Below are 25,209 nucleotides of genomic sequence, written 5' to 3'. Positions count from 1 at the left end.
TTTCCTTTTCTTTTTTATTACGCAAAACAAGAGAACACTCAGTGCAATAGGACAGAGGACTCTGACAGTGCGGTGCTCTCTCTACCTTTTCACAGTGCACGTTTATACACACAAAAAGATTGTACATCATCATTATTACATTTCCAACCTCCACCCACCAACGTCATGGATAGGGCAAAGCGAATGTCTTAAAACAATCATTTTTAAAGATTCAACTTGCATACAGTGTAGCTTGGCACACACACACACACACACACACACACAAACACGCACAGCTCTCTCCCTCACACACACACACACACACACACACACACGTACAGGTACAACACAGAGGGACCTCTGTAGCATTGATTCTCATCAGAGAGGGGGTACTGCACTTGCACACTGAGGGGTAGTTCATTTGTCAAACCCATACTATTTTGGCAATGTTGACATTGCATTTTAATGTGCAAAGAGAACCAATTGAGATGATGTAAGCAGGAAGCTGAGGTAGAGGGAGAGAGCTGGGGGAGAAGGATGTATGTAACCAGCCTGATTAGATGTGATGGAAGATGATCGGTAGTGCAGTTTTTTTTTTTCTTTTTTTTTTTTAAACAAAGCCTCAAATATTTGTAGGCCCTTGTGCAACCCCTGTCCTTTTAATGGGTAGAGCTGTTGCCATGTGATAGGTCCTTTAACGATTTGATCTCTGAACTGGTTGCCAGCCAATTGAATTGGGAATATTGTCAGAGACAACCAATCATAGATGACTGTATGTCACACACAGCCAGTCTCCTGAGGCTTTACCTCCCAGCCAATAAATTAAAACTTACATGGCACAGCTCGCTACTCCTAACATTTTCAAAAATATATATATATAAGCATAATCTTGAAAGTTATTTCTTAAGCAAGTGCATATGGCTATTATAATCTGCAGTAAAATGAAGAAATGTTCTAAAAGCTCAGGTGTTGATTGTACGGGCTGGTTGTTGGCATCAAGTATTTACACTGTGTCATGGTGCTCGCAGTGTGCATGGCAAAGTAAGTGCGCTGGTACTCGCCAGCAATTGCCACCAACCCCATTTCAAATAACCAAACATCCCCAAGTGCAACCACACCCATATCTCGCTTTTACAGGCTTTGGCTGGTTTCGGAACTTATACTGTTTATAATGCATGTTCTAATTTACTACCTTCTCATGCCACCCTCATAGTGTATTTTAGAATACAGCAGAAACACTTCACACCTCCTCTGTCATCTACAACATGCCAGCCAACAGGTTTACCTATAGAACGATTCAACCGATTCAAAAGGCTTTGACGTAGTGACTACACAGCTTCTTACTGTAATATACAAACTGAAGCACACAAAGTTTCCTGTCTCTGTTCTCAGACCAACTGTTGTACATTCTACAACATACTGGACCAGGCATGGAGGGCGCTGGAATCTAAAGCACGTTGACATTGACTCCTCAACTTACAATACAACAGTGAAAATGTAAAGTATATATAGACAGAATTGAATAGTCCATTCACTTCAGTGCTTTGAGCACAAAAAGAGTTGGGCATAAGAAAATTATGCTACTACAGTACAAGTATTGATAGATTATGCTTTCAAATGTAAAATAACCAAAACAAAAATAACTTAAAAACAAACATTAGATTGCATCTACATCTACTATACATAATTTAAGATGCTTTTTAATCCCCATCTCATTTAAAAAATATCTATTCATCAAATATCTAATCTACTAATTATATTACAAGAATCCAGTCACAGGAAATAGAAAAATATCAAATATCACCAGTGATGATAAGAAAACATGACAACCTGAACAAGCAGAAATATTGCTATGGTAACCACCATTGTCCTTTGACATCAGCAAGTATCCTCCCCCTGGTGCTCTTATTGGCCGTCCTGACACCCCCTGATGTTGCAGGGAGGAATCAGCACAACCCAGAGGAGAGAGGGAGTGGGTAATTTGGGGTTGTGTGGCAGGGAGGTGTAAGTGTGTTGTTACTGTCAGATGGCTGTGTCCCAGAATATGGTTGTCTGTGTGGGGTAAGGGGGAGGACGGATCTTTTTGGCCCCGCTGCTTTTCCCCCAGCCCGGGAGGACAGATGCACTTTCTTGTTTGCACTGACTCCGCTCCTGGTGCCTGTCCTCCGTCCGGTCCGGAGGAGGAGGCCTCTCCAGAGATCTCTGCAGGTGTGGATGCTGTCTGGAGCGAATTTCCATGCAGAGGGTGCGTTTCCTCTCAATCTGCTCTAGCATGGTGGTGTCCCCACATATCCATGGCATCTGGGGCATCTGAGGAACAGAGTCAATGCTTTAAGTGAAGTGAACACATCTTGACTTCAGAGTGAGCTACACACTTAAAAATGTTTATATTTGTCTACAGCATTAAATATTCATGACTAAACAGGCAACAGACAAAGTTAAAAAAAAAACATCTTGAAGTATTATTGAGTCAAGGTTTTAACACTGAAAAACTCCTCTCATCTGCTTCATCTGGACTGTATAGGTGTGGTTTTATAAGATTTGACTGACAGTAACCAAACAACTCACCAACTGTCATCAGATTATTCAAATTTTGCTCAGTACTGATTGGTGCACATAAGGACATGGTGTCCCATTGTTCTAAATGAGCCTAACACTATTCAAACCAGTCAGAAGAGCACCAAAAAAGAAAGAAAGAAAAAAAATTACAGAGATGTCTCAAATGAAATTGAGAACTGCTCCAAAATATGTGTTTGTGTACGGTAGAAGCACAATTCTCATAATAAGAAGCTAATTGAGAAAGTCAGTTTTCAGGCTTGCAGGATAAAATTATGTGTAAATAAAAGAAAACAAACAGATCTGTGTACCTGACTTTGATGTGTCTCTGCCGATCTCCTCTGTGGAGTTCCCATTGGTGAGGGGTTAGCAGGCATAGAAGGTGAACGGCCATACTTCGGTGCTGCTTTCAGATCTACAAAAAAAAATCATGCATTTTGTCGTAGGTAATAAAAATAGTTAAAGGTGTTTTATTCATTTGGAAGCTTTATGTTTGACAATATTAGATTAGTTGACCCCTTACCATTTCCTGTTCCCATGGTCATTGGTGGACTGCCAGAGGATCTTCCGTGGTGAGTGGGAGTCGTTGTGGATGAATGCTGCCCTGACATTGTGCTGCCATTCCTCTCTTGTGCTTTTGATTGCTCTATGCTGTAATTAGCTCTGTTATCTCGCCGGGGCGTGCCATCTGATCGGTATCCTCTCTCTTTGTTATCACACCTATACTCCATTGCAGTGGGGCTCTTGGTGCTCTTCACATCATAATGATGCTGCTCCGAGCCATTCAGACTTCTGTCTTTGCTGTCCCGTCTCACCTCGAGGCCAGTTTTGCTCATATCTTTACTGTCCTGCCTGGGTAGAGGAGGAGGAGGAAGATCTCCATTGTGGCAGCTCCGCTCTCTCCCCTCATGCTTGGATTCAGAGCTGTAGCCGACTCTGTCCTTGCTGTTGCTGCTTCTGGACGTTTCTTGTCGGGGCAGGATCTCAGGTGGCTGGTCAATTCTGCCTTCATGCCTATGTTCCATATCACTCCTTACTCTTTCTTTGCTATCCTGTCGGGGTAACAAATCAGGACGATGGTCTTTGCTATCATGCCTGTATTCTGCTCCAGTTCTAGCTCTGTCTTTGCCCTCCTGTCGGGGTAAAAGTTCAGGCGGCCTTTCTCTACTTTCATGCTTTGAGTCCACACCATTCCTAGCTCTGTCTTTGCTATCTTGTCGTGGTAAGAGCTCAGGTGGTTGATCTAGCAGTCTCTCTCTGCTTTCATGTCTCGAGTCTACACCGTTTCTTGCCCTTTCCTTGCTGTCTTGTCTTGGTAACAGCTCAGGTGGCTGATCTAGCAGTCTCTCTCTGTCTTTGCTGTCCTGTCTCAGCAGGGACTCCATGCCATGTCCCCCGCTCCTGTCTTTGCTGTCTCTCCTTGGCATCAAGTCGCCATTGCTGATCCCTCTGTCCTTGGAGTCTCTTCTTATCAAAGAAACTGGTTCTAAGGAGCTGCAGCCCCTGTCTTTGGAGTCCCGTCTCACAGGGATGGGCTCTACACTGCTGCAGCCCTGGTCCCTGCTATCCCTGCGAACAGGTGGTGCCTCTACACCACTACAAGTACGGTCTTTACTGTTGCGTCTGTGGGGCAGTTGCTCTAGATTGCTGCTCCCTCTGTCTTTGTCTTTGTCTCTGTCTCTGTCTTTGTCTCTGTCTCTGTCTTTGTCTCTGTCTCTCCGGTGAGAAGACTCTTTGCTGTGGCGCTCCTTGGAGTCTCGCTTGGACTCCTTGCTGTGACTGTGGCTGTGGCGTTCCTTGCCTTCACGCTTTGACTCACTGTGAGACTTGCTTTTGGACTCAGCTATGAAAGAACAGGACAAAAAGATTCAGAAGACAAACACTTGAATTATTAAAATTACTAAAATTATTTTAAAATTCAAAATTACTCTTCTCTAGCTGATAATACATTGAAAATTATTTGCTAGTAACTGGCTGATCATATAATTCATTTAATCACAATACGTTAGTAAATAGGATAAACTTTTTGAATATAAACTGTCATATTCATGGCATACATGGCATGAAAAAAAAAGCAGTGTTTGAGAAATACAGTTCAGTTTTTCTGTTACAAATTTCTGCACTACCATCAAATATCCTCTAGGTGTCAGTCAGTCCTCACTGAGGCAGCTACACTAAACCACCTCAGTTATATGAGTCAATTTGTGTGCTATCAGAATTGTTAATTTCATTAGACACCATTGACAGTGTGTAATGATACACACCATCAATGATACATATTATCATTAGTTGTTTTACTACTGAATTCAATTAAAATCTGTAGTTTGTATTGTATTTTACTTCTCTTTTACCTTAATATCTACTTAGTGTACACATTAAGTAATCTTGATTACCAGCACTAAACCATTTCTAAACCATTAACTACTTCCTTTACAAGATTTCATGTTAACATTTTTTACTGATTTGCACAACTACATTGTGTGCTCTTCTTTAGCATTTATACAGTACATATAAAATTCCAGCTTAGGTGTGTGAATGCTAGAAGAACCCTATGTATGTCACTGATTCAGGCAACAATAAAGACATTATAGATCATTTCTGCACAAGTGAAAAATGTACGTGCATGATTGGTTTCCACGTAGGCTGTGCCTCTATATGTTTTCTATATGGGCTTTAACATGCAGTACCATACACAAGCATTCCCTGTCATGCCCACATGTGTCATACATGGCTTTTTGGTGTGTGTGGACGCATGGGTGTGCGTATGGGTATGGCGATAAACCGCATGGTAAGTGGGTCAATCTAGCTGTTGCTGTCTCTCTTGCCTCAGAATGGGAGAGAAAAAAAACAAGCCTCCATTCATTGTGTTAGGTTTGTGTGCTCATTACACCGTGTGGGCTTGTTGCCAGTCACAGAGCAACATCCACAACCTGTCAGTGCTTGAGCCCCGTGTGACACAGGTGTTAAAAAATAAATCATTTAAAAGGCCTGTCAGCACAGTCCAGTCTTGATGTATAGAGGACTGTTGACAAACCATATGGGACTATAACAAAATACTGTCAAAGGGCTCATTAGTGAGATATCACTGGGAATTCCTGACATGTGAATGCAACACTTGACCATCTAACAATCACTTAATGTTAATACTACTACTACTAACATAATGTTACAATTAACAGTTAAGCCAATTAAGACAAAGCATTAAATGGCAAATGTGCACCAACTGACACATGTATACACCCACTGAAAGACATATTCATCAGTGAAGACAAAATAGCAAGGAATCATAAATCGTCTCTGCTTCCACTACCCCCATCTGCACAGCTGCCCCAGCTTCCTGATTGGCTTAATCATGAGAGGAGTATGTGCTCATTGGACAGAAAAGGGAATCTGAAATCCTCTGATCAGGTGAAGATTTGAGTTCAGAGCCATAGCTATCCCCATCAGGAGCTCATTGCTCCGTTGAAGACCAGCATGCCCTGAGCTGTGATTGGCTGGATTACCCATGGGGAGGGAATCTGCAAATAAGAAACAGGGATTTCTCCTCCTTCCACTGTTGCTATGTTGTAGTTGCTAAGAGCATTGAGTAAGGATGGATGTGTGGACTCTTTGCAGTTCTTTTATGATTTATGTACAAAATGCAATTGAATAAGTCTCTGGTTTGGAGTATTTGTTTTTTCTCAATTTTTAAAATCCTTTCAGATTGTACAGCTCACCTCTGAGGAGGGATGTCGCTTTGGAGTTTTATGTCAACTATAGGTTTAAATTTCATGTCAAACCTCACTCTCCATCATCAGATGGTCTACATTAATTTATTAGTGACCCAAATAATAATGCATGATATGTCTCTACATTAACTATGCTATCCTTCAATGTCACAGAGGGGAATATTTAGTTTGGTTCAATGCCTGCCTGCAGTCATCATTTTTTTTAAATTAATTTACATTAACTACATTAGATTTCAAAATATTCAATCTTAACATGGCTATTTTAACACAAAAACAATGGCTGCATAATGCATGAGAATGAGAATGTTAATTTGTGACTGACTGGTAATGCTGCTGGCATCAAACCCACTATGACAGAAAATGTGAGAATAAGTGATTAACTTGTTTTTAAATCTTTTTTGTAAACTTTAAGCAATTTGTGCACCTTGTATCATGAGCAGATAATGTTTTACTTCACAGTTGCACTGATTTTTGGCAGTTTCTCGCGTGTGGCATAGCTATCTGTATTTAAACATGATGTTTACATATTTAAAAGTAATGCTGCCTGATGGCCTAATGCCATGAGTAGGTTTGAGGGACCTGCTGTCCGTTTTAGTCTCTAATCCCCTCAGATTAAATCATACGATCTGTATCAGACTTGGCTCACGGGGCCTAGATTAAATAGATGGAAGGTTGTAGAGAGCAGCACAAACTGGTACTGTAAAAGTGATGCATTCTCTGCACAGGCTCCTAATTAGCAGGGTAAAACTTGTTAACCCAAAATAGGGATAAATTACACAATCTCTGACTAGGGAACAGAAGACAATTTATTTGTCAAAGCATTTAGACACTGATGCCTTCTACGTCATCTATGGACACTTGGGGATGTTATTCCTACTCTAAAGTGTTTGTCCAGTTTGCTTTGCAGCCCCTCTCCACTGTTGGTAGGGTTGCTTTCTTGTTAACTCTCTTAACTATATCTCTCTAATGAAATGAGGAAATAAAGAGTAAAATATTTACAAAGAGATGCAGTTGTAAGCTATCTACAATCTGGAATCCCAGACATAAATAAGTAAATGTGAGGACATACGTTGGTGTCCCTTTGCTTTACTACAAACCAAAACAATACAACAAATGTGTGAAATGACTCACTCTCTCCAGGCTCTTTAGACTTTCTGCCACTGGTGTTTTTCTTCAGCATGTTCCTGCCTGTGGTGAATAGGTTGGTTAGCTCGTCCAGTGGGCTGGTGGGTGTCCGTGAACGCCCTGTTGACACATTCTGCATAGAGCCATGGAGTCGACCCACACCGTCGTGAGGTGGTGAGCCTTTGCCATGAGGGGTGGCAGAGGCGCTCCGTGGCAGACCCCCGGGGAATGGCATTGTGGCGTCAAAGGGAGGTGTACGCATGAGGCTCAGAGGGGTGAGACAGCGACCCATGCTGACAGGCGATGGACAAGCTGAGTGGCTGCGCTGATAGGAGGATGAGGAGGAGGATTTGTAGAGGGTACAGGGTAGAGGAGGTGCAGAGGAGCGCCCAGAGACGGTGAGGGTTGGGGTCGCAGTGAGCTCTCTGCGAATGTGTGCAGAGGAGGGTGGCTCAGTGGAGGATGTTGGGGATTTGCTGTAGGACTGGTTCTCCAGCATGGGCAATTTGGTTACATCCAGAGGGGTGAGGGGAGACTCGTCTGAGTTGGGTGAACACTGGGCTGGTGCTGGTGGGAACACCAACAGTGGAGGCCGATGGGTGAGTAGATTGGGAAAGGGTGCAGGAATGTCACAGAGGGGAATGTTTCGAGGCGTGGAGCAGCGACTGAGAGGTTCGGGGTCATAGGGTGCCGGGGTGGGGCATGCAGAGCGGCATCCCACTGGGTCAGTGCGGTACTCCATATCATCCAGAGCTGGGTACTTCATTTCCTCGTACACAGACTCTCCTGGCTCCTCATCCTCACTCTTCAGGGGTTCTCGTGCTCCCACATCAATCCCGCCCATCTCTATGTAGACAGGTTCATCTTCACAGTCATCTGTAGGGCTCTCATCACTCTGTGGAGGCGAGGAGTTGCGTTCAGAGGGGGAGGTGACATGGTGGAGAGGTCTGGAGGGGCAAACCCCACTGCCTGCGTGACTCTTGATGTAGGACTCATCAAAGGAAACACTCAGTTGTGTGTTGGGGTTCCTCTTGGGTTTGGGTGGCGGCACTCTCCTACAGTCCTCACTGCATCCTTGAGCTGCTGAAGGATAAAGAGAAAGAAAGTCTCAACATAAATCCACCGGAGAAAATCACTTTCACAAGCCCTCCCTGATACTGACAAGTATACAGCATATTATTCCCTCTCTGGTTTATTCATTTGTTGACTATTCCATTAAATAGTTTATCATTCTGACTGACGTTGTGTTCTGGCAAAAGACATTTCTGCTGTCACAAAGCAATACTGGATTTAACAAAAGTGTATTTTCTGAATCATTTATAATTTATCATTAAATGAATCACTAGGATTAATATAAAGCCTATTGCTGTTCTGTGGGTCAGATGTAGGTCAACGTATGTAGCTGAGAGCAATATCTTGAGTTAGATATGTGGTAATAGTTGAGGCATATGCATGTTTCTAGGTCACATATACGGCAGTGGAGCAGTATGTGAGTATAGTATCTGGGTCACACACACTGTGGAGCTTCTTTCTGATAGTGGTGACGTAGCATTGCAGTGTGAATCTCTTTAGATGTGGTGCAGTGAGGCTTTGGTACAGTGTTCACGTTGACTAGATACTACTGTACAGTACGGTCCTAATACTAGTTTACGCACAGTAGACGGAGCTCTATACTAGTTGCTCACAGTGTATTTCTAGGTCAGACATTGGGATGTTTGGATAGGAGTGTCCCTTTCTCTGATAGGCCAGGGGGAGATAAGTGTCGTTAAGAGCCAGACCATGTCTGAAATCTTCAAACTGCAGATTTTACACCTTCAATAATTCAGATGCCAGATGGCCCAGACACACGCACACTTCCCGTAACTTTATGACTCACCACCATCACTCCGTGCACGCATGCGCGCATGCACACACGCTGCACATGCCTACACATTCGGCGAGGGAAAATAGGACAAGCATGTACACATTTTATACCACAGTCTCAGAAACCTATGAAGATGTTCCAGAGGATGGGAATCTAGCTGTGTAGGTGTTTGCCTTCCATGTTTTCTGTCACATCTGAATGAGTGGCTTTGAGGACTATATTGCTGAAAATTAAACAGCAGGGTATGGAAAGATAGATTTGAGTCTTTATATAAGTGGAGCAAATAACTAGAGAAAAAGCAATGAATTCAGAGTCCAGGACATTTCGTGTTGTTTTGCACTGGTATTTTGCATGCCATGCATTTATCCAGACTGATGCTGATGTCAGTGATTCTAATTTGAACTGACTATGAAACAGGCCTTTTGTTTTCATATTTTCTTTTCATTACCACTAATTAATAGGGTGTTAATAGAAAATGTGGTTCAACCCAGATGTGTTCCTGGTATGTGTTTAATTGGACTGATATGATACTCACATTCTTGTGTACATATGTGCATGCATGTGTGTATGTGCATACAATAATGTGCACATAATAGTGTATATACTGTGCCTCTTTTCCATAATTTCCAAATGCCTTACTACTCTAAAAGGTTTGCATGGTGGATCTTGAGAACTGTTTCAGCCCCGATGATGAATCCATCCCTCCAAACATCTCTTACTCCCTGTCCCTTCTCTTCTCCTCTCTGTATTGCTCCCTCTACTCCCCCTCCCCCGTAGCGGATGTGTTTACCCGCAACCCCCTCTCCCTCCCTCTCCTCCTGGGGAAAACGAATCTAGGTCAATCGCTCCTCCTGAATGAATTCTACTTTGACAAGCTCCTCCCCTTCCCGCTACAGCGCCAGCTACAGAGCACGCAACCCTCCCCTCAGCCAGGAACACCCCCACACTCTCGCTCTGATTGGCTCTGAAGCCTCAGACTTCAGCACCTCCGGAGCCCCATTGGCCTGGGCTGTGCAGTGATGCTGTGATTGGATGGGCTATAGGGGGTCTTGTTTCTGTGGGATGGTTGCCGTGGTGCCCAGGAAGATCTGTGTGCACATAGAGAGATCCCCACCAATCTGAGCCAGGCTGGGCAACTTCCTCAACATCACATTGGCAGCAAAGCCTCCAAACTGAAATGGAGTCAAAGCTTCCTGCAACCTCTAAATCTCTCTGCTCTCACAGCCACCTGCCACAGACTATTAAAATATCTATTTGATTTTGCAGTGCTTGTTACTTTATGCTTTGCACATGTGATTTTTTTTTCCAAGAAAGAAGTGTACGTTTTGCATTTGCTACACCAACTACTGTATTTGTGGCTTATTAAGGAAACGTTCCTTAATTCCTCTCAGTTGATTCTTTTCTTATCCATCAAAGCTTTTTATACACTGAGTTGATTTACTATCATTATACCCAGTTTTTCATCCATGGCCAAACAAGCATATTGTGTTGTTTTGCTTCAGAAACCTAACTGACATTGCAGCAGGGTGCATCTTCTGGATCTTGATCAATGCATCTCTACATGTCGACCATGCCAGTTTTAACTAGGAGAGAAATTGTTTGGCCTTTATTGGTAATTTGCCTTATAGAAATATAAAACTAAGTCAACTTTAAACAAGGTTACAGAACAGTCTATTTTCTTTATGTGCAATGAGAACAGCTTTGACAATTAACTGTGTTCTACAGCCTGCATAGTCCTCTGATCTATCTGCTGCGGTGAAGCTATTGGAGCATCAACTTAATACACAGAAGTAGTTACAATATGATCAGAATATTACTCTTGGCAGTAGAAACCGGTGCACTCATAATAGTATAACCATGGTTTAACCCCATTATACTTGTGACTCATTATTATTTCTAAATCAATATGCCATAATGGTACTTAAGTGAAGTATGCAGTGAATAGCTAGATGTAATGTCATTGTAGGAGAAACAGTATTGAGGAGGGCACTGCAGAGAGCAGCTATATATAGCGCAGCAGTTTGGTGTGAAGTGCCACCACCACTCACCGTCACATCTCTCCCCACGGCAGGTGGACATGGGGCTGTGGTCCACCGCCTCAGACGACATGCTAAGCTTTGTCGCCGGGTCCCTCCTGGGCTTGGGTGGGGGCTGCTTTCTTGAGGTCGGGCTTCCCACTTCCTCCTCTCCTCCACCACCACTGTTCCCACCACCGACGGAGTGGAGAGACTGGGAGCGTATGGAGAAGCCCTGCCCACAGGCAAGGGCATGCGGGTGGGGCATGGGCTGGTGTTCCTGGGGGTCCGGCATGGTAATAGAGCCCATACGCAAGTGCTTGCCTTCAGTTGCTATGTCTTCACCCGTCCTAAAACAGAAGAGAGGAGAGGGAGAGAAGGTACAGAGGAAGGATGAAAATATGAGTGATTTGATACAAAAACAATGAGAGGTTTTATAATGTACTGAAAAAAATACTTTTCATTTGAAAGAAGGAGAGAAACAAGACAAGAGAAACATTTTTTTCCTGTCAGGAGGCAGCAAAAATAGCACATAACCTGAAACACAGTCATTAAGGCATTCTCCATTTATGTAAAGCGTGTGTGTTCATGTACATTTCCTTCTCTGCAAGCGGCTAGAATGATGAAAGAGCTTAGTGACCAATAACAGACGTGTTAGTGCAATTGAAAACAGGGTCTCTTTCAGGGCAAGGCATCGATTTGAGTTTAACCCTGGATATGACCGATGCTGCTCACACAACCACACACTGAATGACACCATGGAAGTCCCCCAGCCTGTACACAATCAATCCCTATAAATGGATGATTGGCCTGAATGGAGCGTTAATGATGTCTGAGTGTGGTGTGGTAATGGGGGAAAGGAGGTCTGTGTGTACGTGTGTGTGCCTGTGTTGCATGTGCATGTGTGTGTGTCTGTCTTGCAGAGTAAATGAGCTCAAGATCTGAAAGTGTTTAGGGAAATGGTTTGTACAAAGGACTTGATAAATTTGCAATGTATGCACGCTTGATCTCTGCAGTTTATTTATTTATTTATTCTCATATCACAGACACAATTAAGCTAATGTCAGAGATTTGAATGTTTAAACAAATGGATGAATTTGCCTATGTGGTTTGACAAATCTCTATCTTGCATGAATGTGTGCACATTTGTGCATGTGTGTATATGTATGTGTTTGTGATCCCTCAGTGTGGGACTTTGCTGACTCCGACTCCCTCCTGGCCAGCTGCTGAACAGAAGGTGCTTGGTGGGGTGGGTTCATTGGTCAGGGGCTTAACTTTGCCTAGCAACAGGGTACGCATAGAAACCAGACACAAAACCAGCTGCCACCACACAACAATAATAAAGTGCACGTGCACCTCATAACCACATTAAATTTTGTTGACAGATGACAGAGGTTCTACAATAGAAAGAAACCTGCAGCCACTAGTGGAGCCACATTGCTAATGTCATTTTAAATAAAGTTAAGAAAGACATAAACATAAAATCACATGCTTAGTGGGTAGTAATGCATATTCTATATACAAATATGAATCATCCATGTTAGGACTGGAACGTCTTTGAAAAAAATAATCATCTACAACGCTCAGCTACAGGTGTCAGCAGTACATCCCCCTCATATGTTTTGGATGTGCATCTGCTGTGACTGTGTGCATGCACACCCATACACATAGGTTGCGAGTGTGGGTGGGTGGGTGTGACTGGAGTAGTGGTGACTGGGTTATTTATAGGATATTTGCCCAGTGATTGGCTAGAGGACAGACCACAGGTGCACTTGGACCAGTTGGAGTTGACTTGTCGTCGGGCAGCTCTGAGTCTCTCACTGTGACACCATGTGACAAGAAAGAAAAAGAAAAAAAAAATCACAGAAACAACCAAAACACTGAAGCAAATTTTGAGAGAGAAGGAGATTGAAAAAAGATGTCTGTGAATGCGTGCATGTCTGCACAAAGGGTAAAGAAAGACGAAAGCAGTCGTTTGAAATTTGCATGCATATGTAAATATACGTAAATGTAAGTGCGTGTGTGGTTTTTTTGTGTGTGTGTTTATGAATACACTTGCATGTTTAAGTAGATTTTGAGCATCTGTGTGTGTGTGTGTGTGTGTGTGTGTGAGAGACTGTGTGAATAACTTCTGATGAAATACAATAAAAGAAACCCAGAGTGAGAGAGCAGCAGGCAGGAAGGCCCGCCTCACTCAAACCTAATGCACTGATCTGATTGGCCTATGGCTGTTCCAGCTGTCACCAGGCAGAACACATCTCCTGCAACTGAGCTCACACTTAATCTCTCTCTAACAGGTTTTTTTCCTTCTTTCCCCCTGACTCTTAAATACAATTGGTATAACAAGCTCTTCCTCCCTCACACAGTCACATGGTCCATTTGTTCTTTCCTACCCTTTCTCACACTCTGCTATACTCTGTTTTCCTGCTGTGCATGTCCATGCATGCACACGTACACAAGTATGCATGTGCTTCTTTACGCACATGCAAATGCAAGCATGCACACACGAATCTTCACACTCTGTCTCACTGTCAGTCAGTTACTGTAGAAATGGGTCGTCTCATTGACCTACTTATAGGCCTCATGAAAAATCCAGTTATTTTTTAGACTCTTCCTCCAGTGACTGTGTATTAATATTTTAGCTTTGGCAACAGCTGAAAGCCAGTGGAAGGATAGCAGGACAGTAGATGCCACTTTCCTCAGGCATCGCCCGTCCCATTCACCAAGTTACTGTACAAGACTATATGAGAGTGCTAATAACAAAAGAAATAGGGAAATTTTAAAAGAGTCCAGGAAAGATAACCATCTTCTTCATGTCTGATCTATACATTTACACTCCACTTTGTTCATGCAAGTGGTATACAATACGAAAAGAGAAAATCACAGAGGGAGCAGAGAGACAGCTCCTTTTAAATCGCGTGACCCTTTGACAGAAACGTGACAGAGTTCAAAGTGTTCCTGAATAAATCAGTTAAGAAGAAGCACATCTGGTCACATATAAATGCTCAGCCCCCAAAAGCACATCAATGCAATCATCTGATGCACAGCTAAAACTCCCAGCAGCTGCTAAAATACCTTGTGCCATGTCAGACAGACTGACAAATGAACACATGACAACACTGGACCGCATTTCCCTAAGCCTTTCTACTACAAACTGATGTTGCCTGCTGCATCATCAGATTACCTGTTTGACCATCGAAGTGAACAACTAGTATTTCCCTGAAAGCTGATTTGCTGTTCTTTTAAATAATATGCATCCACTTGATCAATATTCTGTTCATGAATAGTTCAGTAAATGGTAATGCAACTTATGAGGACTGCAATTTCAAATGAAGACTTTTTTTATGTCCGTTTTATGTCTCTTGACCTGTTAGAATTATACATTTTCAGATTCAGTCACATCACAGGAACAAACACTAAAACAGATTTATTGCTTCAGTACATTGCTCTTGTAGCAAAATTCAAACTACAGAAAAATGTAAAATAAATAAATAAATTCCAAAATGAGTCGATAGTGTTTCTGCTCTCCATTTTTGTGGGGAATAATGTAACGTGGATGTCCGTAACATCGCACCAACACATTTCAAGCCCTCCTGCAATGTCCCGTTATCATCCCCAATGACCGGGTGACTCAGTGCTCACTATTCTACCCCACAACACAAGCACGCCGTATCCATGTGCGAGTCACGTTGTGAGCGCATGCCTCTTATTCGCTCAAGTTTCGGGATGCCACACAGTGGTGTTGCTGCGCACAGTGGCTGTAACTGCTGTGAATGCTCATCACAACATTCAAAACAGGATGCAGCGATACTAATTTCTGATGAGGTCAGTTAAAAAAAATTAATTTCTTAAACTCCTCTAGACAATGAAACAACTTTCTACACAGCTGCGAAGCTTTCTTCCAATAAGGGGTTGACTTAGACATACTTAAATCACCACAGCATAACTGGATGTTTAATTCCCACCCTCACATCCTAACACACTTTCTGTCACAGCCAACCCCCCCCTTTTTTAATTCTAAAAGCTCTCCATCTCAAAAATGGAGCAGCGATGACCTCCATGCAAGGACAAGTCCCAAATAAGTCTAAAAGTGAAAAATTAATTATCCTCTAAAGATTGTGGGGTGCACCAGTCCACACTGGCAAACTCCAAAATATGGCAACCTGCCATTGCCACAGGGACCCTCTGGCCACTTGTCCCAATTCCTTACAACCTCTTCCTGAAATGAACCCAGTAACATCCATCCTGCATTTACAGAGCAGAATCCCATTCATGTGCTGTGGTGAGACTTGTGAATATCCTTCATAAATCACTGGGAAGTCCACCACTATCCTACCTGTCCAAACCAGATTATTGTTTTCTATAGGTTATTTCTTTGCAAAACCTTTGTAAAGGAGTCTGTTGTTTTTGCTTTTGTGAAGCGCTTTCTTTTCTCTTTACCTCCTTATGGCTTCCTCCTGTTTTCTCTTCTTGTCGTTTTTTTCCTGCAGGAATGCCCTATTTCTCTCATTCCTGGCGTGGTCAAAGTTCTGAGCTACCAGGCCGTTGTAGGCTCTCAGCCCATTCTCCTCAACATACTGGAAAAAGCGAAGAGTTTCCTCCTCTTTGGAGCTCATCATTCTTCAAGCGTTTCCACAGCATTCTGAGGAGGAAACAGAAAAAATATTACTTTTTATTATTATTACAATTATTTGCCTGAAAGAGTCACATAATACTACAAATGATATGGACCACCACAGCATCACATGTGAGTATGTTCTGAATGCAAAGCAAGCATGTAGATCAGTAATTATTCTTTCAACCTTCATTTTTCAAGGTCAGCCTTGGTGAGAGGAAAACCGACGGAGCAAGATTGCATCAGTGCAACAGTAATGTCACACACTGAGTTTGTGTGATGTTCCTGTTGTTAAGGTTTCTAACTGTTGCTGTGGAGTTCGTGGCTTATGGAAGGTTCATGTTGGTGGTGAGACTTGCATCATGCCTGTGTGTGCAAGAGTAACCATTTTCCCTAGAGGGTTGCAACATCTTTTTCCACTGTTCACTGTGCACAAACACATACACAGAAACTCTCACATGCACATGTAAATATGCGAACAGTCAAGGCTCTTGTTATTTAGGTACAGTTACTCATAACCTTCAGTTTCAGTTTTCTTTTTGCCTGTGGAGCCGTAGTAGCTGCTCATTTGCTCAGTTGTGTTTGTACATTTTCTGGCCCGGAATTACTGGCTTTAAGTAAGAGTGTCTGAGTAAAACTGAAAAGGCGCTTTCATCTTCTGCAGTGGTAATACATGTTGGGCTCAGATGTGAAAATATAGTACTCCTGGGACAAACCACACAGATGAAATGAACCCATCTTACTAGACTGCAATGCATGGTTTTGCATATACACATATCAGCATCATCTTATGTTCTAGATCTAAAAAATAATCTCTTCCTGAGTTTGAATGTTCCTTGCTGCCTTTGATTCTTTAAAAAGACTCTTACAGACAACATCACTGTCATAAGAAAGAGCATGGATGCTGCTGTGAGGAAAAGCCTCTTCAATGAAACATCCACATTAGTGCAATCATTCTATGATTCACTCCTTCTAAATGGGAATCAGTTTAAAATAGCATTGTTTGCAGCCAGTTAAGATGCCGACCCAGTGTGGAACAGTTAATGATGTTACTCAGAGTGCATGCATGTATAGGATGCACTTGCCTGAAAACCTATGCAACTGCATGCAACATAGTATATACAATGTGCAACGGCTGGATGTGACTTTGGATAGAACAGTGATGGAAGAGAAGAAAACAGTGAATGCTTTTATGTAGGTCAATGTTTTCAGATCAGCCTAAGACTCATGCTTGTTTACGTGTGAGAGACGCACTGAGTGTGAGTGTGCATAGGGAGGGGGAGGGGGCTTGTGATAACTGTATGTATGTTTGTGTGTGTAGGCAGGCAAGGGCAGCGAGGGGAGGGCTTGGAGGGCAGCCAGATGGAGATTGCAGGGTAAGAGAGAGCAGCCATTGTCTGGCCGTCCTCAGCATCCCTCTACCTCATGTCTGTCTATCAGTAAGTCCAGCACAGGGCCTAGGTCAATGGGTTTAGCTGCCAGTTCCACTCCCTATGATGCATCCTCAACACTCCTTAACATAGGTTTTTGCAAGCATTAGGAGAAGACTGATAAGAGCCAACATACAGAATCACTGTCTCAGAGTAGAGCTCAAACTAGGGCACAGAATCCCGGTGTTAAGTGGTGTCGAGATTTTTTTCGCCCCTGATTATCAGGTCTTATCACCAATGCACAGCCACAGTCACAGATCTGAAGCTGTACAAGGAAAATAAATCTTGGTTTCTGAAGAGAAATGAGGTGCAGCAGTTAGTTGTGTTAGGGGTGCAGCAAAGGGAAGGCACAGTTCAAACAGTGTTTGAGCTGAATTAAGCTTGCCTGCCTAATCCCTGTAAGCCTGCAGCAGCACTCTGCACTGGAATCAGCTTGTTTATCACACTGTTTTTACCAACCGAGCCTTTTCACATCGGATTGTCCTCCTGTAACTCATCGATGTAAAAGTTTTTTTTTTTACCCATCCCTATAAAACCTGCCAATTCAGTAACCTATTTTTTTTCCCCAACAACATTTCCCTCTTATTGCTCTTTCCCTTCACTTGATGCATTTTCTCTTTTTTTCTGTCTCATCTCCTCTGCCTCTCTTTGCCCCAGTTGACATGGGCTGCAACAGTTGGAACATGGAGGTGCACTTTGGTTTAAAAGTAAATGAAAGGGGCACACTGCTTCTGTTTCCAGGCAACCATGTCCCACGAGAAGGGCAGCATGGATATTCTAGAGACACAATGTCAAAAAGATTGCAAGGCCAACAGTCTGGTGACAACACATGTGGGCACTCATGCATGCACACACAATCAGTGCAGTGCAACGAACCGAGTAAAAGTTAACCTGTAAACCAAGGCACGCACAGGTGCAACACTTGGCAGCTCTCCTTATGTGATTTTTTATGTGGACTTCAGTAAAGCAAACAATACTTTTGCATACATTATGATGTGTATAGCTTCAGCATATTTTTTGTGGGTTTGTGGGTCATTGTTGTGCATGGGCATACTTACAATGGGGCTGTGTCCCTGCTGGTTTGTGGACCAACGTGTCTTCTGTCTTCCCCTGATGAGTCCAGTGCACGCTAGTGAACTCTGACCTATGCTGGAGCACCAGTGCACTATTCCACTTAAATCCACATAGACATCCATCCATTGTATGGTCCAACTGACTGGCTTATTAGAAGGAGTCCCTTTGACCCAGGATGAGGCTGGTGCTAGAGGGGAGCCGGGCCATTGGGTGCCCAGCCCAATGCTCCCTCCCCTGGGCAAAAAAGGGAGATGTGACCCCTCTAGTCCAGATGTTGTCAAACTCCAAGCCAGGTGCCAGCTTCACTGCTCCGCACATCTGCACATTCTAGAGACAGAAGGAAGACGCAGCGTAGCAGCAGACCGCACCCGCAACCGCAAGCATGACACAAATACACACTAACACACTCACGCGCTCTCACATCAAACTCCCCTTGCAGTTGCAGACCAAACACTCGCAGTCTTTCTAAAGCTTCTTTCCCAGAATGTCTTTCCTTCTGCTTTAATATGTCCAAATGCACAAAATGTCTCAGAGTGTCGCACAGGTGAAAGGAATCCTCATTCACAGTGCCCTAAAAGTTGAGACCAAGGTAGAGCAGAGCGTGTTTCCTGGTATGGCATTTCCTGCCGGCTCCCTCTGTCCTGCTCAGCCACACCGGTCGGTATAGTCAGTCTGTGCTTAAGCAGATGACACCGGGCTTCCCAACTATAGATCACAACAAGAACACGCCCACTGCCTACTGTAGCCACCTTCCACTACAGCGTCATCCTCTCCCCCTCTCTCTCCTTCCTATTCCTGGACTGCTATTTCTCTTGCCGTGCGCCTCTGAACTCATCCTCGTTAACACTCACACCCCAGCCTCCTTCTCATTTTATGTTTTTGTCTCATGTGTCTGCTCTGCCTTCCCTTCGCGGCTGCACTGTAACTGGAGCCTGAGCGTGTTTTTCCTGCTTTCAGCACCACGGAGAGCTCTCACTGTCAGAGGGTGAAGGGAGGGGTGGGGGGTGGATGGGGGGGGGCGTTGAGTGGGTGGGCACACTCAGAGGGGGCCAACTGGAAAGATGGGGGTGGGGGGGAGCTGAGTGGGAGGAGTCACCGGGTTGCCAGGGTGTGACCTCATTAGACACAACCTCCTCTTCCCCCAGCAACCGCTGCGCTCCCCCTCCCTGACGCCCCCCCCATCTCCCCCCTCCCTCTCCTCTCTCTTACAGCTCGTAAACAAGACCACGACACAAAAACACTTGCAGTGAATACACCGTGTTTCTCTCAAGTGCATTCATTACATGTACAGTAGCCAAAACAAAGCAGAGCAAAACAAAGAGGAGCAAACACATGAAAGCAAAATACACAGAAAGGGGAAACAATACTTTGCGATTTCCAATACACACACATTGACATGCTGATGCAAGATTAAAATATGTTTGCATAGGCAAACAAAACAAGCAAGCCAAAACAGGGACTTGTTCCCTGTGGCCACAAAGATGAACAGGATGAAAGCAGGGACAGAGTTGAGCCTGAGTTGTGTGTTTGTCAGGGGGCTACTGCAGCGGCTGTGTACTTCTGCTCGACTGTCTGGGGGGATGAGTATTGGTTTCAGGAGTGCTGTCGGTTGTTTATGTGGTGGGAGCGCCTGGTATATGGTGCAGAAGCAGGGGTTGAGGGAGGGTGAGTGGTGCGGGTGGGGCTGGGTTTGCTCGGATGGATTAACACCATCGACACAAAAGGATTAGGGAGCAGAGATCTGTTGTTTTCATCAACCATTCCCTCCATTTCTCTTAACCCCCGCCCTTTCCCCCCCTCACTTTCCCCCTCCCTCTATCCCTGGTTCTGTCTCACACTTTGCGGGGGGAAAAAAGGGTGATGGAGTCGAAGGTCGGACGCACCAAAATCAGTTTTCATAAACATGTGATGGTAAGTTAAGGGGAGAGAAGGGGATAATGGGGTCGTTAAAAATAAAGGAAGGGGAGGGGGGGCCAAAAAGAGCAACAACACACTGGTGAGTTCAGCAGGCTAGGGATGAACCACTGTGCTAGATTGCATATGATTACCAAAAGAGGCGGCTGTCTTGGAGAGAGCAAAGGAAAGGTAAATTAGGGTGAAATTAAACAGTATTTCTATTCACCCAGTTCAAGCACTTCTCTCATAACAACATGCCACATGCCATAAATAGCCAATTGCTATGATCTCACTGAGATAAAATGCTCTGTCAAAAGGTAGTCACCCCCTTTTTCTGCCTATTGTGAGGGATGTGGTCGACTGGGCACGCACAAAGCAAGTCACTCTATCCAGACCAATTCAGCACATGCACACACGCCCATGCACATGTACACAAAGACCCCGGTCTGACCTCAGTGCATGGCCCATGTGTACAATCTCAAAGGAAGTATTTAGATCCCATCAGAGTTCAATGAACACAGACAGTGAGGAAATCTCAGGGGTGAATGGGTTAAACAAATTTTTCCACCTATGTGCACAACAGTACTTTGTTTTGTGAACAGCGGAGGACACTCCCTCAGGGACAGAATGGAGGGTGAAATAAGCTACAACGCTTGTAACTTTTGAGTTCACACACGCTTCGAGACACAAAAGACCTGCATGCAGACAGAAAGGCATTCAAACTTCCTGAATACATTAGTGACAGGATGATTTACTGTATTCAAATAACTTTTTTGCTGGGTTTTGAACATGAAATTATTTTTCTATTGTGTACAGTGGGGCCCAAAAGTCTGGATTGGTGTGATGTCTGAAGAATAGATATATTTTAACTTGAGGTTGATAAAAATACAGTCAATTTCATGGTTAAATTATATTTCCCTTATTAATTTACTAACAAGCCAATAACAAGCTACTGGCAAAGTGACATAACCTTGCCTTCAGTTCATGTATGTAGTGGAACACTGTGACATTAATGACTGTTTACATATACAGACCAACGTGCCCTGGAGCAGATGCCTGGTACTCGGTTCAATCAAGCATGTAATGATGTTGTATTGATCCACTGCTGTAACAGGCTAATGAAGAGTCTATAAAAACCATTATACAAATCAATTAAATGCCACTGAGGAAACAGAGTCGTTATAAATAGGGCAAGGATTCTGCTTTACAGGATTTGCTTGAGTGCCATTTCTTGCTATCAGGGATTGGCACCTACACATGGTGCTACTGCAAATGGTATCTGCTTCCAAGTTGGGTGTGGGGTGGCATTCAGATGCTTGTGAGGCTTAGTGATGTTCTCTGTCCTCCCTGTGAGTGCCATGCAGGTGAGGATGAAGGAGGCGCCGGCAGGACAGATAGTGAGACAGTGGCACTGAAGATGTCAGACTCTCATTAAAGATGCAGCACGGCTTACTTCCACTCCTCACGTCTCCCGAGAGAAATGGAGCATAAGGTTCTTGCTCTGACCAGCAACGTGCAGACATCTGACCACTCCATGTTTCATGTATGCATGCATGCACCATAAATTTATGCACCCACTTCCTTCTCAATGCGCAACATACTCTGTTTAAGAATGCAAGATTACTTAAAATGATTTTTTTTTTTTTACCAAAATCTTATCCCCACGTTCCTTACAATTCAGCTGCACAGCATGAAGTAATGTTCTACTTAATCAACCTTCTCAAGACTCATTTATCACCAGTTCCCCCCTCTAGAGATGTCAAGCTGAGGCATGTCTCTAATGACCACCCTCCACACTTCCCGCTGTTCCACCAAGACAGAGAGGTGAAAATGGGAGACTGAAGAGCATAATCTCTCAAACAGGCGGTTGAGGGCTCCAATCTTGGGGGTTTAACCCTCTGTAAGACCTTTAAATCCCCAGTTTAGAGGGCCAGAACTGATGGGCTAAAGCTCCCACAGACTGTCTACTAACTACTGGACCCAGACACAGCATGAGGACACAGAACGAAGGATCCCCGCCACGACTACTGCAGCTACTTCATCCTCCTCTAGTCTTCGTTTAAGGAATGGATGAGCTTAATTGGCAACAGAGGCACCACAGTTAAGTTCATGACTATCACATGGTTAAAGGTAGAAGGTCAGCATGAGGATATAGGTTTCCGATGGTGGAGTAAATACTAGAACATATTGTTCTTCTGTGCTTGCCATTTAATGCTCGGTTCATCATGTTTTGTGCGATGATTGTAGGGATACCATGGGTGACTGATGACTTACTGCTAACCACAAACTTGGGATACAGGAGATTATTTCAGTCCAAAATAGGATTTGGCATCAAAATAATATGTATACTGTCTGGACAGTAAAAACTGTGATTTCCCGTCACCTCAAACAGTATAAAATTACAAAAAAACTGTTATCCTCTTCACCTCCAACTCAACTTTTTTTTTTTTTTTTTAACTATGTTAAATGGTGTTTCAAGCAGAAAATTTTAACCTGCACAAATGAGCACCAAGGTTATGTGAATTGGGGCTCTGAAAACTAATGTGATTGGCGCCATCTGCTGTCCAACTCTACCAAGCTTGGAAAGCATCTATTTGTATTTACAAAATACAATAAAATACAACCAGATTCTGTCAAATTCCAATTTGAATAATATACGGTACAAAAAAGTGGACATGCAAAATTGCAAGGTACAGGTTATGTTATATCACAGTGGCCAATAGTATTAGTATTTGCTTTGCCTTAACAAAATAACACATACTCACAACCGTGGTTATGCTGTGGCATTTACGGTACCTAAAATGTTCAAATTTGCTATGTACAATCTTAGGCGATAATGTTGATGTATAACACTATTTACTGTCTCATGTGAGCCCAAATGAACAAATAATTACTGTACAAACAGAAACAGATATGTTTTTCCTCTAACTGTTGAACAGGTTACAGTGCTGTATGAATGTCTGCTTCACATTCACCCACACAAACGCACTGGTGGAGCTGCAAGTCCACGGATTGGGGGTTTAGTGTGGAGCCCTCAAGAACTGTGGATCAAACAGATGCAAAATACAGTACCTTAGACACTGGCTTCTTTAATATCAATGATTTGTATTTCTAGAATAGACCCTTTTCACAGAACTTGCCATTCTGACAAGTCATAACAAGAAAAGCACAGGTGTATTTAATAATGTTGAAGAAGGCTGCATTCCACTTACGGGAGGTGCTGGTACTGTGAGTGCTGGCACTGAAACAGCTGATACTGAGAACTTAACGGAACAGAGCCTTTGTTCATGTAATTAATTCCACCAGTGCTTTTCCTGAAACGACAAGTTAAACTGACTGCCGAAAATGGTTTTAATTTGCTTTAAGAACCTCTGAAGACACTGTAAACACAAAGAACTGGTTGAGATGGGTGGAAATACTGAAAGAATTCAATCGAGTACAGAAGCCCTGCAATAAATATGCTGTGAAATGTTTGTTGAATTGTTTTCTGTGGGACAGCATTAGAGATATATAAGAGTTTCTAAGACCAAAACTAAATTGTCCTAGATAAGGGCTATAGATTTATTCAAGTTAAGCAGTCATTTTACAATACTTTGAGTTTGTTTTTTTTTTTTACCTAACACTAGTGTTCACCACACCTTTTTATAGGAATGGCTTCCTTAATTTCAGGTGCTCATCAAGGTAAATTGGCAGCATCTGTAGCTGGAACTGTATTTAACGGCGGTAATACATGGGTCATTCCACAAAATCGGTGCCTTTTCAGCTTTGTAAAGTTAAAATTTGAAATTTTAGGCTGTGTAATTTAATATTTTATGACTGTTTTTCTTCCTGAGTCCCTGACCCTTCCCATCTCGTTGAAGGATTGGCTTCAGCTGTTTGGAGCCTGTTTAGGTTGGCTGGTTTCAAGATCTCTCTCTCTCTCTCTTTAACTCCTAGAAGACTGGTCCCATTCTGCCGCCCAACTTAGTTTTCTTTTGGATTGTGTTTAGCTAAGGCCTCGATTGTTGTTACAGGTAGTTTAGGTTAGCGTTTAAATCTTTCCTCACACCCAACACCCACAGGTCACTACTGAGTACTGTCCTACTGTTATCCCTGATAAATGTCTTGTTTACTAAGTGGTTACTGTGTGGAGCTCCATTCTTTGTCATATTCCTTAATGAGCCAGGCATAACAGGCAGGGGTTGATGTGAAATCAGGACACACTGATAGATGTATTTTTAATAATTAATTTATATATATTTATGCCAAAAATGCAGTTTAACAAAAGCATCAAACCTAAAACAATATAAAAATGTGAACATTTTAACATTTTACAAATTAACAATCATAGCCTGGGACAGACCAAAAACCTCACCTCCATCGGCATAAAACTTATTTTAGTTTTTTGATATATTTAATTGACTTTAACTTGATGTTATGTTGAGGAGTAGTAACATAGCAATGTTATAGTTTGAAATTGCATATTTATTTGTTGTCTTAGTACTTCTATGAGGATTTTTTTTTTAATTTATTTTTTTCCTGGACGCAGAAGCATCAGTCCATGGGTTGACCCAAATAAACCTGGACTAGCTACCTAGCTAGTCCAGCAGCTAAAGTGAAGGCTAACCACCAGTAACCGTGGTTAAGTATCGACTGAAGTGGTGGTGAGTGTTTAGCTCGTTTTAAGGCTTTTGACAATCTGTCATCTCTCACCTTTGCTCCAAGCGGTTCCTCCCAGGTACGGAGTCAGACTCGCTGGTTAGCTCGCATTCATTTGAGTTATTAGCTTTTCTTTCTCGACGAGGTTTCACTAAAACACTGGTCCATGTCACAACGCAAACTTTGCACAGCTTAAAATATGTAAACGACCAACCCTGAAACTGGCGTGCCAGCATTAGTGCCTTGTACTTTATACCATGAAGTAACTGCATCCTTTTTGCTTTGCTTC

The 25,209-nt window shown here is 43.1% G+C and overlaps 2 protein-coding genes across 7 annotated transcripts in view; one reads left to right on the top strand and one right to left on the bottom strand.

Moving 5' to 3' along the window:
• Nucleotides 1-535: 535 nt before the first annotated feature.
• On the bottom strand, nucleotides 536-25,206 carry nyap2b (neuronal tyrosine-phosphorylated phosphoinositide-3-kinase adaptor 2b). Of its 3 annotated transcripts, none has more exons than XM_071490412.1 (7): nucleotides 24,975-25,206; nucleotides 15,708-15,909; nucleotides 11,301-11,617; nucleotides 7,395-8,471; nucleotides 3,059-4,378; nucleotides 2,847-2,950; nucleotides 536-2,289 (listed from the first exon to the last, which is right to left on the bottom strand). In XM_071490412.1, the coding sequence occupies exons 2-7, from the start codon at nucleotides 15,884-15,886 to the stop codon at nucleotides 2,002-2,004; spliced, it is 3,285 nt and encodes a 1,094-aa protein (XP_071346513.1). In that variant the 5' UTR covers nucleotides 15,887-15,909; nucleotides 24,975-25,206; the 3' UTR covers nucleotides 536-2,001. The 3 variants fall into 3 exon arrangements, with proteins under 3 accessions (XP_071346513.1, XP_071346512.1, XP_071346514.1); XM_071490411.1 differs by lacking the exon at nucleotides 24,975-25,206 and adding an exon at nucleotides 18,371-19,345; XM_071490413.1 differs by lacking the exon at nucleotides 24,975-25,206 and adding an exon at nucleotides 18,371-19,345 and having other exon boundaries at nucleotides 7,395-8,468.
• gpc5c (glypican 5c) overlaps nucleotides 22,954-25,209 on the top strand; it is a 99,653-nt gene continuing 97,397 nt past the window's right edge. The window contains exons 1-2 of one of the 4 annotated variants that reach the window (XM_071490416.1): nucleotides 22,954-24,173; nucleotides 24,811-24,925. The gene's annotated coding sequence lies outside the window, so the exon portion shown is untranslated. Of the gene's footprint in view, nucleotides 24,926-24,980; nucleotides 25,000-25,209 lie in introns of those variants that run through there. The other 3 variants (XM_071490418.1, XM_071490419.1, XM_071490417.1) reach the window with 3 other exon arrangements.

Source organism: Trachinotus anak, unplaced genomic scaffold, assembly GCF_046630095.1.
Source record: "Trachinotus anak isolate AG129_WGS33_773 ecotype Australia unplaced genomic scaffold, CSIRO_AGI_Tana_v1 ptg000012l, whole genome shotgun sequence".
NCBI lineage: Eukaryota > Metazoa > Chordata > Actinopteri > Carangiformes > Carangidae > Trachinotus > Trachinotus anak.
Note: the sequence above shows the minus strand (reverse complement) of the source record. Positions and strands in the feature narration are given on the sequence as shown.

What these genes read in the sequence shown, in the direction of transcription:
- nyap2b (XM_071490412.1), bottom strand. Translation starts at nt 15,886, where the DNA reads ATGATGAGCTCCAAAGAGGAGGAAACTCTTCGCTTTTTCCAGTATGTT. An exon ending in GTCTAAAGAGCCTGGAGAGA is followed by an intron (nt 4,379 to 7,394) that starts GTGAGTCATTTC and finishes GTTCTTTCATAG; the next exon opens with CTGAGTCCAAAAGCAAGTCT. An exon ending in GACCATGGGAACAGGAAATG is followed by an intron (nt 2,951 to 3,058) that starts GTAAGGGGTCAA and finishes TTTTTTTTGTAG; the next exon opens with ATCTGAAAGCAGCACCGAAG.